This window comes from Aythya marila, assembly GCF_965140915.1.
Source record: "Aythya marila genome assembly, chromosome: 16".
Lineage (NCBI taxonomy): Eukaryota > Metazoa > Chordata > Aves > Anseriformes > Anatidae > Aythya > Aythya marila.
Window position 1 is genome coordinate 3,992,770 of NC_139057.1, and position 13,013 is coordinate 4,005,782.

Below are 13,013 nucleotides of genomic sequence, written 5' to 3' on the forward strand. Positions count from 1 at the left end.
CAAAGAGGTTGGTGCTGCATAACGCTCAATGGTTGGTCTTAATCCAGTAAGGCACTACTCGTGTCCTCAGCTTTCAGTCACTAAATAGACTCAGAAGAGACATTGCAACTGTGTAAAGGCTCAAATTTAGGCACGTACTTGAAATCTCTGCTGAACATTGGCCAAAATGTTCAGTACCATCTGCATATACCCAAACTGCCTTGGGCAAAATGTTTCCCTTAATATAATCCAAGGTTTTGTTTGTTTGTTTTTCAGTTGTCTAACTGTTCGGCTAGGAGGAAAATGTCCTTTAAATTAAGGAAATTAGCAGCAAATATGAATCTTATTAAAAATATGGTCATTATTAAAAATACGGTAACAGCAAAGGAAAACAGAAATAGCAAAGAGATGAAGACTTTAACAAAACTGTGGTAAACTGCTGCACATCCACTCTTTGCTGCTCCCCAATCTAGGCATGGCTTACACCTCTCATCAGTCTGCATTAGACATAGCTGAGAAAGGATTTAGCCGGTGACACCTTTATCTCTGAAAATCTCAGCTGTTATAAATAAAACAATTAACTGCAGCAGTGAAAGCTTAAAATTAGCCCAAGAGTAAATTCTCTAAAATCTTAAAAGCTGGCATCTTAAATTCCAGGGTGCTGAATTTAATTCTTCAGCGGTGCAGACTAGTGAGAACATATGCAATAGTAAGGAAAGAAAAAGTGTGGATTTTTTTTTTTTTTCATATCTTATTCCAGCTTAAAACAGTGAATTTCAGCAACAGCTTATCTGTCAAGGTTACATCTGCACCATCATTCTGCAAATCCAAACTCACACCCACACAGCCCCCACTACATCTTTGGGACTCCAATTCATCAAGGAAGCCTCGTCCCACAGTAACCTATTACTAATGCGGGTGATGAGTGTTAAATAATGAACTATTGAAGCAGAGAGGCAGATTGCAAGTCCTTTGTTTGTGTCTTAGTTTTATCATTATTATTCTTTGGAAAAGGCATAAGCAAACCCAAATCATCTTCTTAGCAAATTAACCCACTGTTTGTGTGTACCCTCTGTCTTTACAGATTTTCAATAGCTTTCATGAGCTGTGTACATTAGCTCAGACTATGCCTTCCTGCCTTTGCCTCTACACATAATGACAGCCATACTGAGCGGCTATTACAGTTATTTCACTTTCTGTAGAGGATGGGGATGTAATGATATGCTGCAATATGTGCAATGGGGTATTACAGCTAAATACTCTTTGGAGTGATTGATGAACTATTTTGCAGTATGGCTGGTACGACAGTTCAAGGCGAGGGGTACTTATCCTTCTGTGCTTCCTACTTTTTCTGTTCTCTAGGTGAACTCAGAGCAGGAGGTAAAAGGTAATGGCAAAATGGGGGTTGTGTAATCAACTGAGAGCAAGCAGGGAAAGAGAGCTGCTGCTTAGTCCCTGGATGTCAGCGGACAAGCACCTTTGCATCCCTGTACATTAGCAGACCAGATGTGCAGACCTTGCAGCTGAACTCAGACATGAAATACAGTGACTGAACATAGCCATCAAGAAAAGATTTCTGAATAGTCAGTAAAACCTGAATCCATTATGAGATTTTTCTAATAACCCAAGGACCAGCCCCTGTACGGAAAAGCAAAGACTGTATAGATATAAAATGCTTTTTTTTTTTTTTTTTTTTTTTTTTTAGAGTAGCAGTTGGTGTTATGGTCACCAATAGCTATTAGTGTGGCCCTCTCTGCTGTACCCTGGAGATTCTGAATGACTGCAAAACAGATTAAAACATCATATGTGAGGTCAGACCAAAGGTCTGTTATCAGGCTACCCTTTCTGTTTCACTGACTGTACCCCAAATTTTCACTGTCTTTCACTCTTCATAACATCTTAGTTTTCACGCTTGCAATATTAGTAGTTACGTTGCCTTTGCTTTTTAGGAATGTATGTAAGCACCTATCTGACCAGGATCTGTACCATTAGGTGACCACACATATACATGGCTGTAAGTTTTAAGACACAATGTACCAAACACAACCACTGATTCTGTAACAATGGCATCTGAACAATCAACCAAAAACGTATCATCCTAGGATTTCACTTAAGTTTTATCAATGAATTTTGATGCTTCTGAAATTTTATGCTGATGCTTCCTGATCTGAATGGGAGCAGAATCTCATTGCTGCCAATGGTGTTAGAGAACCTCAGGTTAAAAATTTGTACTTTTTTTTTTTTTTTTTTTTTTTTTAAAGCCATTGGGACTATATTGAAAATTTAACACTTCCAACTTGCATGGCATTTTAGGATTTGGTTTTGTTTTATGATTTAGTGGGTCTTTTTCCCGCTTACATTACTATTCCCAAAGCGTTTTGGTAAATGGCAAAATCTCAGGGAAAGTTTTTTAAGCTGTATTGGGCAATGGGAGTTCCTTGATATTTGTCCGCAAAGTGTCAATCACCTTAAAACCCCAACCTCATTTTCAACAGTTCTCCTTGAGTAAGTAACAAGACTGGGCTGGCAAAATAGAATTCTTCAGTAACATACCAACATATTCAGAACCACAAGGCACCGAATTCCCCCTCAGTCTGGATCTGAATGCATAAATAAATAAGGCTCTTGCATTTCTTTCTGCTAGAAGATTGTATTATTCCATTCTGCAATTATGGAAAAATGCAGAGCACAGGCAAGATTTACTGTCTGAGTTTTTACTGCAAGACTTATGTCAGTAGAAAGGCATTTGTGCTCTTGGGAATCAAAGTGAGATTCACCCATTTGTGGCAGGTGTTTTAAGCACTCAGCCTAACAATCTACCCACGCATGGCACTACAGCAATTCAACGACTAAATTAAATCTCTGAATATTAAATTAATGATGGAAATCTAAAATATTAATATATTCTAATTGAATATTCTGAGATAAATTATCTGGGCATTCTCAGCAATTTGATTTTACTTTCATTTCTTAAGGAACTTTCAGCTGCATAAATACAGCTATTAAAGCAATTCAAAAAGGGAACATTTTCTGCTCAGACAAGAGAACTCTAAACACAAAGAATCTAAAAATTTCTTTCATATGATTGATTAAATCATAGAGCCCAAGACAGCTGAATCATTAAATGACTGCTTTCCTTCAGTCCCTCTGGCTTTAGCAAGGACAATATAAATTCCCCATGGGTCTGAATACAAGGAAATACAATATGTATAATTACAGTATAGGCTTGAATGCTGTTGGAAGAGAATTTCAAATGGAGCATTTATGCTGTAGCTGCACTTTTCAATCCATAATGCTGTGTGTGCACATGCATGTAATGCCCATAAAGCACTGGGCATCTGCTTTCTTCGACCTAGATTCCCAAATGGAATACGCTGGTGTAGCCCCACCAGCTTTGGCAGAGATGCCTGAATTCACATCAGGATCTGGCTTGCTATTTCTGTGAAATGATGGGAGAGTTAAGGGTGACATCCAGTCTTCATATGCCAGCAAGAATACAAACAAAGGAATGTAGTTTGAAGAATATATATAGTGTGGTATGTATTTAGGAACCTGCTTTAAACTGCCTGCTTATAAAAAATTTCAAATGGAGGTGTCAAGAGTATGTTTTCCTTTCCCCGTTCATCCAAAGTGTGCAGATTCCTGCTTTGAATGCACACTCCAAAAGGACAGGTTCATACCAGAGCTGGGACCATGGCAACACCTGACCGTGCTTATTGAAACATTTTCCTGCTAATCTTTCTCCGTTTGGTTTCAAGCTGGTTTGTGTCATGAAATCACAGCCAAGGGCTGTTGCCATCTACCATCCTTCAAAGAAATCTGTGGCTCTACAGAGCAACACTGTGTGCATGATGGCCCATCTCCTCTCCACCTTCTTGGCTTGCTCCTTTTCATCTCTCTCCGGCTGCCACAATAGAGACCGAAGTGTCTAATTTTCAAATTTTGTCCGATAATGCTCATAGTGGTACCAAAGATGACATGTACTGAGAGCCAGAATCATATTTTGTTGTTGTTGTTGTTTGTGGCTAATAAGGCAAAAGAAACACCTGTTCCCACAAAGAATAAGGAAGATCTAGGCCTATTTGTAATCAAGGCTGTCTGTGTCTCTCTCAGGAGAAGTGAGGTCTGACATCCTTGGGGAAGCATTTGCGAGGCCTTTTCTCAACAAACCTTCTCTCACCACAGACAGATGCCATCTGTCTTGCAGCTGGGAGTTAATGGATTCTGAACTGCCAATTTCACAGCAGTAAGCAACGTCATTGATAGAGGAGGCATGAGGGATTTCCTACAATAAAACTATTTAAAAACAGCGCAAAGGTGCATGCTGAAATACCTGTGGATGAGCAAGGGAAATGGCAGTATTGAGGGATGACAGTCCATGACAGTGGGGATTTTCTCAGTACACCTTACATGCACGTCCAGCAGTGGGATTTTAGACTTTTGGAGAACTGTCTCACTACGTCTATTTCCTGAATTAGGACAGGCTACAGCACCCAAATAATCCGCAGAGCTCAAGACTCTGTTATCAAGTCTTTTCATATTAAATATCTGATTTCACCATATAGCTTAACGTGTGCTAAACCCCATCCACAAAAACCTTGGGGTTCTCCAGCATGCTGAAAAGAGCTCTCTGCTCCATTAACATGCATCATGCTGCACGAAACCCAACCAATCAATGGCACCTCTGCTAAGAAGCAAGGCAAGAGTCTTCAGGTATATTATATTCTGCCAACTTTCCAAACCACTTCAGGACTTTCTGATTAAATTTACATAAAATGCATCCTTCCCTCTTATTCCCTGTTATACACATTAGATTATTTATAGTATTCTTGTGTCTGAGATTACCAGCGTTCAGATATGAGGGAGCATGCTGTGCCTGTAGCACGCAATCAAGGCAGTTTGTAAGGGCACTGAGATCCCATCTTGGTCATCTGCAATGGATTTTCTTGCCAGCGTAATGAGAACAAACAAGTTGTTTATTGTAAGAGATCTCACAGGCAAAATTCACCTGTTTCAGTTCCAGATTTGACACAGGCAAGTTGGGAAAATTAGGGTCACTGCAGATCAAGATGGAGACAGGCAGCTCATAAGAGCTCTAGAAAGAACCTAGAGATGAAGCTGGAAGTTTGGAGCATTCCTAAGGGTGTATACAGTTGCAGTGGTTGATACAAGAGCCTGTTATCTAAGCTTGCCACGACTAAAAGCTGCTGTCTTTTAAATGAATGTTTTTCATACAGCCCAGTGAGACTGGCTAAGACTTCAGCATCTAAAACTACCAGAATATTTCCATCAGAAGAAGCTAGAGACTGGACCCAAAACCGAGGTAACTTTTTGAAGTTAAAAAGAAGATGAAATACAGGATAAGCTAATAGATGATTAGATAATAGATAATTAAGAATTAGCTACACATGTAGCTAAAAAGCATGAATCAGTGAGAAACTAGAGGGTACTCCGCAAAGAAGCAACTATTTAATATGCTATCTTGGTTGATCAGTGTGCCTGCATGAGTCATTTGCTTGGGGAAGGATAGGGATTTCATATTGTTTTTGTATTTTTAATAGGCTTTTTTATGGACCTCATAGTTTTAATAATGAGAGTACCTGACAATTAGTGATGAAATTATCCTCACTACAGTAAAATATTTCACAGCATGTAAAATATTATTCCTAATACAAAGGTGGAAATGAAGCAAAAGGAAATTAAAACCAAGAATTTCATAAATGTTTGCAAAATAAATATGCATATACCGATAAAATTTAATAACTTTCTTCAGCTTGAACAGAAAACCAAAATTTGCAAAACACTGATACCAATAAAAAAATTATACCTTATACATAAGATGTTTATTTACAATCTCTGAAGAATTGGTCTTGTATTTGTATTTATAGGTAGATTTTTTTCAGCCACTGAAACTCATCAGAAATTCCTATTTTTTTTACATACTGTTTTTCTTAAACACATTTCCTAGTTAGTGTGGTTGATGCATATGAACAGACACGGATGTTCCTTTGAAAGAAGAAACCCTGTAATTAACAGAGGGTTTTTTTGGCAGGAATAATGTTGTGACTTCTTCCTTTTTTCATTTTTTTTAAAGTTTTTCATTTAACGTATTTTATCAGAATGAAATGCTTTAATGAGCACAGAATTACAGTTGATCCCAGCTGAACCAGATAGGGCTGCATTTTGAGGTGTGTGACTCCCATCAAGCTACGTTCACCTTTGCTATAATTTAAACTTCATTCAGGCACAGCCTTGCTAAAAATACTGACAAGTAACTAATCAACTTCCATAAAATGGAATTTTTACCTTCACAATAGGAAGCAGGAGTGGGAGGGAACCAAAAAGATTTGCCTATGCATTTCAAATTAGTCTGACCTATAAAAACGCAACCAGCAAGTGGTACAATGAAAATGTACCTCTGGTAGGCCTTTTTTTTTTTTTTTTTTTTTAGTATTCAGATTTTTCATGCCATCCCTTCCTTTCCTTCCATGTAAGCAGAACCAAAGATATGATAATGGAAGGACTGGTTTCCATTAGTTACACCTCTAAAATGGAAATACAAGCAGGGCTCTCTGGAGCACAAAAAGTCCAGTGCCCAGGAACTGGCATTAAGTTTGAACACTTTATAAAAACTAGCAGAGAAAACTGTGACAGACTTCTTTCCATACAAATGAGATTTGTGCTGTAACTTCACATGTGCACTTCTAGCTCCAGTTTGTGAGCAGATGGACACAAAAATATTCAGCGCCCAGTGAGCAAAAGCATGGGAAATCAGATCAAAACTGTTACCTAGATCTAGGAGACAGCAGAATGCTCCAGGGCAATCTGAAGATTATGTGGATGGAAATAACCAGATAGTGCTGGTCTTTGAAGATGTCGATTTGTCCTGTTCTGGATAATTAAAGAGCAAAGCCTAACAGAGAAAGCTGTAACTCCTGCTAGGAATCACCCAAGCTTCATATTCAGGGGCCAGCAAGTAGGCCAGTTGCTGCAGATGAGCAGAAACTTGACCCAAGCCCGAAACATCAGGGGTTCTCATGCTTAATCAAATTACACCATTTGTACAAAGCTATGATATTCCCTGTCATTACAATACTTTCTGCATGTCAGGAGAAAAGGAAAGCAGCACTTTATAAAAAAAATTCTCACTTTCCTACCCTATTTTTTATTTTTATTTTTTCAGTATTTTCTTTAGCATCTGTATTTAAAAACCACAATGGAATGTATTTTCGTGACAATCTGGGAGCCCAGTGTTTCCAACAGCGAGGTTGTCTTTCCAAGGTTACCTTTCCAAGGTTACCAGTAGTATAAGTGATGAATATAAATTCTCCTGTACCTATATAAAATTTAACATTTGCCACTTTTATTAACACTGGTGTATTGTATTCCCGAGGCCTCATGTTTTATCTCCAGACTGTAAGAATAAAAACTGCCACAGAGATTTCAGTCCTTATAAATCAATAATTTTTCCATGGCACAGTGGTGCCAAGTTGTCCTCGCTGTCTAGTCAAACCCAAAAGAAATCAGCAGGGAGTGGGCCAGGGCATAAGATCATTTTGCAAGTAGCCCACTTATTTTTCACAGGAATTCAGGAATTATTCTAAACTATAATCTGATTTATGGAAATATTTTGACACATTCAGTAATCTTCCTCTTCAGACATTTCTTCAACTTGCTAGGACAAAACATTAGCAGGTCACTCCTCACCCAGCACTGAAGAACATACAGTGACTCTTTGGCAGACTCCTTTTTCTAGGACACACACAAAAACATTTGCCACCTGGTACTTTTTTTTTTTCTTTTTTTTTTCTTCTTTTTTTTTTTTTTTTTCAGTTATTACTATTCCTTGTAACATCTCCCTAATTACACAAAGAAATGTCACCAACAATTCAAGTGTACCTAATACTCAGTGAACTGAGCACCTGTACCTTCAGTCATTACAAGAGTCACTGCAAAGTTCACTTGGACTTCTAAAAGACTCAGCCAGCTCCTTGTGTGCTCCCAGACATTGGTTGTGCATAACAGTTTGAGCTAATTCATGTGAAATGGATAATGATAACAACTCATTTGAATCCAGGCACTGTTTCAAGACGACTAGGTGAAGTTCCTGATGCCAATTGCACACCACTGTCACTCAAAATAAGTTCTGAAATTTTATAATTGTCACCATTTTCTTCAAAGGGAAGAGCTGAAACATCCTGCGAGAGAATTCTTTTCTTACAGTCAATCTTTCTACTGCTCCAAAAAATACAACCAGCGCCCGTAAGAGGAATAGCAATGTGTAATTGTATTTTGCTAACACTTATCAATAGCAACAATATATCAACCAAATGTGTCTGTCAAGGCTTCTTTCCCCTTCTTTTTCTTTTCCTGACATCCAATAAACCATCACAGAAAACCACATGGGCAAACTTGATCTCAGTGATCATCCTTGTAAAGAAAGAAACCAGCAACATGCAGAGGATGAGGGATCCATCTGCGGCGGCAGGCAGCCAAACTCCTTGAGCCCCGCCACGCATCTGCACTGCGACTCGGTGCAGGAAGGGAAGGATGCAGCACCCCCTCAGTGCTGGGTGTCACCAAGCCCAGCTTTACACCTGCAGCCGTTTTCTGGATGAGAGCGCGGGCAAAGTGCCATCTTGGCATCAATGCCGGCGTCTCCTGGGGGACTGGCTGGAAGGAGGCGATTAGGCTGCTGTTCAGCTGGGGGAGGGAAAACTGGGACAATTCACTTCAGAAAAGCAGTGCTTCAGCAGTGTGCAAAAGGCAACTTTTCCTGCGCAAGGAAGGAAGAACAGAGAGCCCCTACTTCAAATCAGCCTTCCCATGCCACGAGCTTGGACTGCACCTATGACTTCACTAGACCCACGGCAAAATTACCATTATCTCCATCTCTTATTTTGCCTTACCCGAACCAGCTGCTGTGGAAAGGGGCCTCTCGAATTTTCTGGCACGTTGATTGGTGGGATGACCCAATCTCGCTTTTGCCGCCGGAGGCCATTAGCGCTCTGATGCTGGCGCCACGGGAGGAGGGTGTCACTTTGCTGCTGCGCCAGCTCCCCGGGTATGCTCTTCCTTCCCTTTGGCTGTTTAGGAAGCAAGAAAACAAACCCAGTTAGTTTTTTCCTCGCTTCTTAGGACCTCTCCCAACAACAGCGCTTCCCTGTGTGCAAATGGTCACATGTAACTGTGAAAATTATTGTTATTAACATGATATATTTCTGCATCACAAAGACACAATATGCTTTACTGGCAACTCTGCTGCCACTTCATTTTCACAGATATATGGAGCTGTCACTCTCAAATCAAGATGCCTCCCAGAATATATCGTCTTCATTACACCAGCTGCAGGGAGCTTTAGCAGCACTTTGGGGTAAAGACATTTCTGCAAATTTCTAATAAATGCAACCTACCAGAACACAGTAAAAAAGAAGAAAATTCCTTTAATGCCTATGTCATGGGTTCAGGTTTTATATTACAAAGTTACCCTGCTCCTTGGCATTAACAGGGTTACAACAACCTGTGGTCTGTGGTTCTGCAGATGTATCCTGCCAAACCAAACAAATCATGACCAGAGGGAGAGTCAGCTCCACGGCTACAAAGGTGAATTAGTTCAACTTCTTAGTACTTCATGAGAAATGACCTTTTTATAAGAGCTGGCTTTTGAATACAAATCCCGAATACATATTTTTCTTTGTAGCCTGGGAAGTGTAATATATCTCAGTCAGTAAGAAATTTTCATTATTTGGAATGCTTTTGAGTCATTCTTTGTGATTTTTTTTTTTTTTAAACTTCTGATTCTGCCCATGGCAACCTTTGGTGTTGTTCACATTAAAATCCTGCAGCATAGAAATGGAAATGGTGGAACCATGTTTTAGACTTCAAGAGCCTGGTACAATGTTAGAAGATTTTTGCTCTACAGAACAAAGAATCAACAAAATGCAGATTTGGAAATCTAGGCCCTTCAGAAGTTACTGAGTCCCAATGTTTAAATACTCTGTGGCCTTCTAAGATTCCAGGAGTTACTGAAAAGTCCAAAGAAAAGGACAAATAACAAAGACGAGCTTGTTGAAAGCAATTTCATGGTTCCATATGACCTGCACTACCAGAAGAAAATATTTAAACTTTCAGAGATCAGAAAGATTGGAAGCCAAATTCTCTTGATTTGAGGTAAGATTCAGTGGGAATACAAATCTCTGGAAGTTAAAATTTTCAGCTATTTTAACTCAGAAAATACAATCTATCCAAAACTCAATGCCTCATGTTAGGTGAGGTGGTAAGAGCATGGCCACCTCCTCCAGCCACTGCTGCCCAGCACCGCCCCTGTTGGGCACTGGGGCCCAGCCGGGTGCCCTGGGGTCTCTGCCCACGCTGGGGGATGTGGCTGCTACTTTCCCCTTGTAGGTTCAGGTGGCAGCCAAGCTAAGCACGTATCCCAGAGACACACAGACACACAGAGAGAAAAAGGTCACTGACACGACTGGCCACTGACTTGATCAGGGCAACCTTTGAGAGCACTTACACACAGGGCTCACATAAAACACAGACAGCCGAGACCCCTTCCTGCTCTCTGGCTGGTAGGGACTGAAGTTCACTAGTGCAGGCACACACAGTGTTCTCCAGCTTCTCCAGCACATTCACAGATTCCTCAAGCACCAGCACAGCCCTTCTGTCAGCCCAGAAACCCTACCTTCATCCTGGTTCCCTTACCCACCTCACTCCTTCTCCCCAGCTGGTCCGGCCTGAAGTTTGCTGCACACATACAGCACCAGCACTCACACTTGTCCCTCATGCACACCACATTCACACATCCACCAGATGTACAGCATGGACCCCCCTGCCCACCAAATACCCCAGCCTGGACCCAATGCCCTGCTATTCACCAGCTGGTCCAGCTTAGGATTTGCTAGAAAATATACGCGCACCATCTTGGGAATATATGGACATTTGCACGGCCAGCAGCTGGCACCAGGCACATGGGTTGTGGCCTGTGGCCCCATTCTGGCTGCCAGTGTGGAGCCCACGCTCACCTCAGTCATGCCAGTCCCCCCAGCAGCTGGTTTGGGAGCACACACTGCTCCCACTCCAGGGGCTGGGGGCAGAAGGCCCCAGTTCGCTCCAGTAGCTGATGCTCGGCTCCACTCACTCCAGTAGCTGGCACCACAAGTGGGAGACCTGCACTTGGCTCCCATCGCTGCCTCTTTCTCGTCATCCCTTGCTGCCTTGGAAAAGGTCATTAGTCCTTTAGGGTATTGTTAAAAGAGCAGATACTTTCCCTCTGTAAACTCTTACACCCCAAACCCAAGAACACCATTAGGAATAAACAGGAAAGGTGTTTGGGAGACTCTTACAATTTTAAGCTACAGTAACTTTGAGTTTTACTCCAAAGGTGCAAACTAAAACATCCCCCACACATTTGCAAGCAGTTATTTATAGGCACTGAGTTCAGTGAGACTCATGGCTTTGGAGTTTATAGTTTGATGTAAATCCATCCACTAACACATTTCAATTCCTGATCTGGAAGTGGAATGAAGCAGGCAGTCACCTGAAAACTAAACAGTATATGCATCTCAGCGGTGGTTCCCAAACTGTGTGAACCTTCTGGATGCTGAAAGTTGGACATCGCAGCAAGGAGGCCATTCTCACAGCTTGATTGTGGCCCTGATTGGTGTTACCTGTGGAGTGCGAACATCTACTGGCTGCAACTATTGGAAGCATTTGTGCAAAAATGCATCTATTTTTACTGCAAACCTTAAAAATGAGCCAGTTCGAACAGAGCAGAGTTTTCACAGAAGAGACAAAATGCAGTCTTTTTCAGTCACGCGCATAGCCACATTTCTCAAATCCTCTCTCATGCTAATTCATGCCACCGAGGTGACTGGTGTTTTGTGTTTGCTTGAATGCTGTTTTATACACCTTCAACAAGCATCGTCACTAAGCTGCTGCAAGATCACTACAGTACTGCTCAATATTTAGATGTTGTTCTAAAAATATTCACTTAAGTGTGTAATGAACAAAGAAAGAGCATCACGCTACAACAGCAGGAGACTTTTTTGGGATATTCAGGAAATTGATAGGTACTGTTGAACTCATTCTTCCTATGGGATGCAATATGTGACTTCCGATAGAGTTTTCATCTAAAAGGGGCTTTATCACCAGAAAGATATCTTTTCTGAACACAGATGAAAACAATGTTATCTCAAGAAGATACTCAGAAATGAATGTCAACATGAAATAGGACTACCAGACAAGAGCTACAGAAAAGTAGATATACAACCCCCCCCCCCCCCTTTTTTTTTTAATTGGTTTGTGATTCCCAAATGGGATTCCTTTGAGAGCAGGTATTTGGATCAGTTTATATAATTGGCAAGCGAGCGTGGGGACAGATTATGAAAGGATGGTCAAATAATTTGTGCTCTGCTGAGTTTACACAGTGGAATGAGTCTGAACTAAAGACAGACTTGAGAATTAACATGAATCCCAAAGCTCTGCGTATACTGAAATAATTAGTGTCAGCTCAGCAAGGCAGTACCAGCCTTTTTAGTCTTTATGAAATATTTGCTGGCAGGTGACTAGACAGTGACTAGCTTGCTTGTCACTCTTGATGATGTTTTCCTACATTAGAATAAATCATCAACATGACTCTGAATTTGGTATGTAGAATTTCAAAAGCATCTTGCAACAACAATTTTTTTTTTAAACAACAGTTCTTTTTTATCTTCATTTGTTGACGATGCATTCTCATGACCTTAATTTCTCTGGTGTTGTTTAAATACGTTGTACATGTTTTCTGCTGTTTAAAAGCTGTGAGACAAATGCAGTAACAAAGTCTGGTGAGTACAAATGCCAGAACTATTCAGATCTCTAACTGAAACATCCAAGAGCATCTCTGGAATAACAGCAACAACTAACCACGAGCCCCAGAAAACTCTCCTGTACTTTTGAGTTTTCAGGGATCTAAAGTTCAACTCAAAAAAAAAATATGACACCAAATTAAATTAATTATAAAATACAGCTTCAAATTCTGTTTTTGC

At 40.6% G+C, this 13,013-nt stretch overlaps 1 protein-coding gene across 1 annotated transcript in view; it reads right to left on the reverse strand.

Annotated features, from left to right (window-relative positions):
• Nucleotides 1-13,013, reverse strand: part of CDH4 (cadherin 4) — a 457,614-nt gene that overhangs the window by 152,889 nt on the left and 291,712 nt on the right. The window contains exon 4 of the mRNA XM_082773208.1: nt 8,889-9,065. Within this exon, the coding sequence (XP_082629334.1) occupies nt 8,889-9,065 (177 nt within the window). The remainder of the gene's footprint in view (nt 1-8,888; nt 9,066-13,013) is intronic.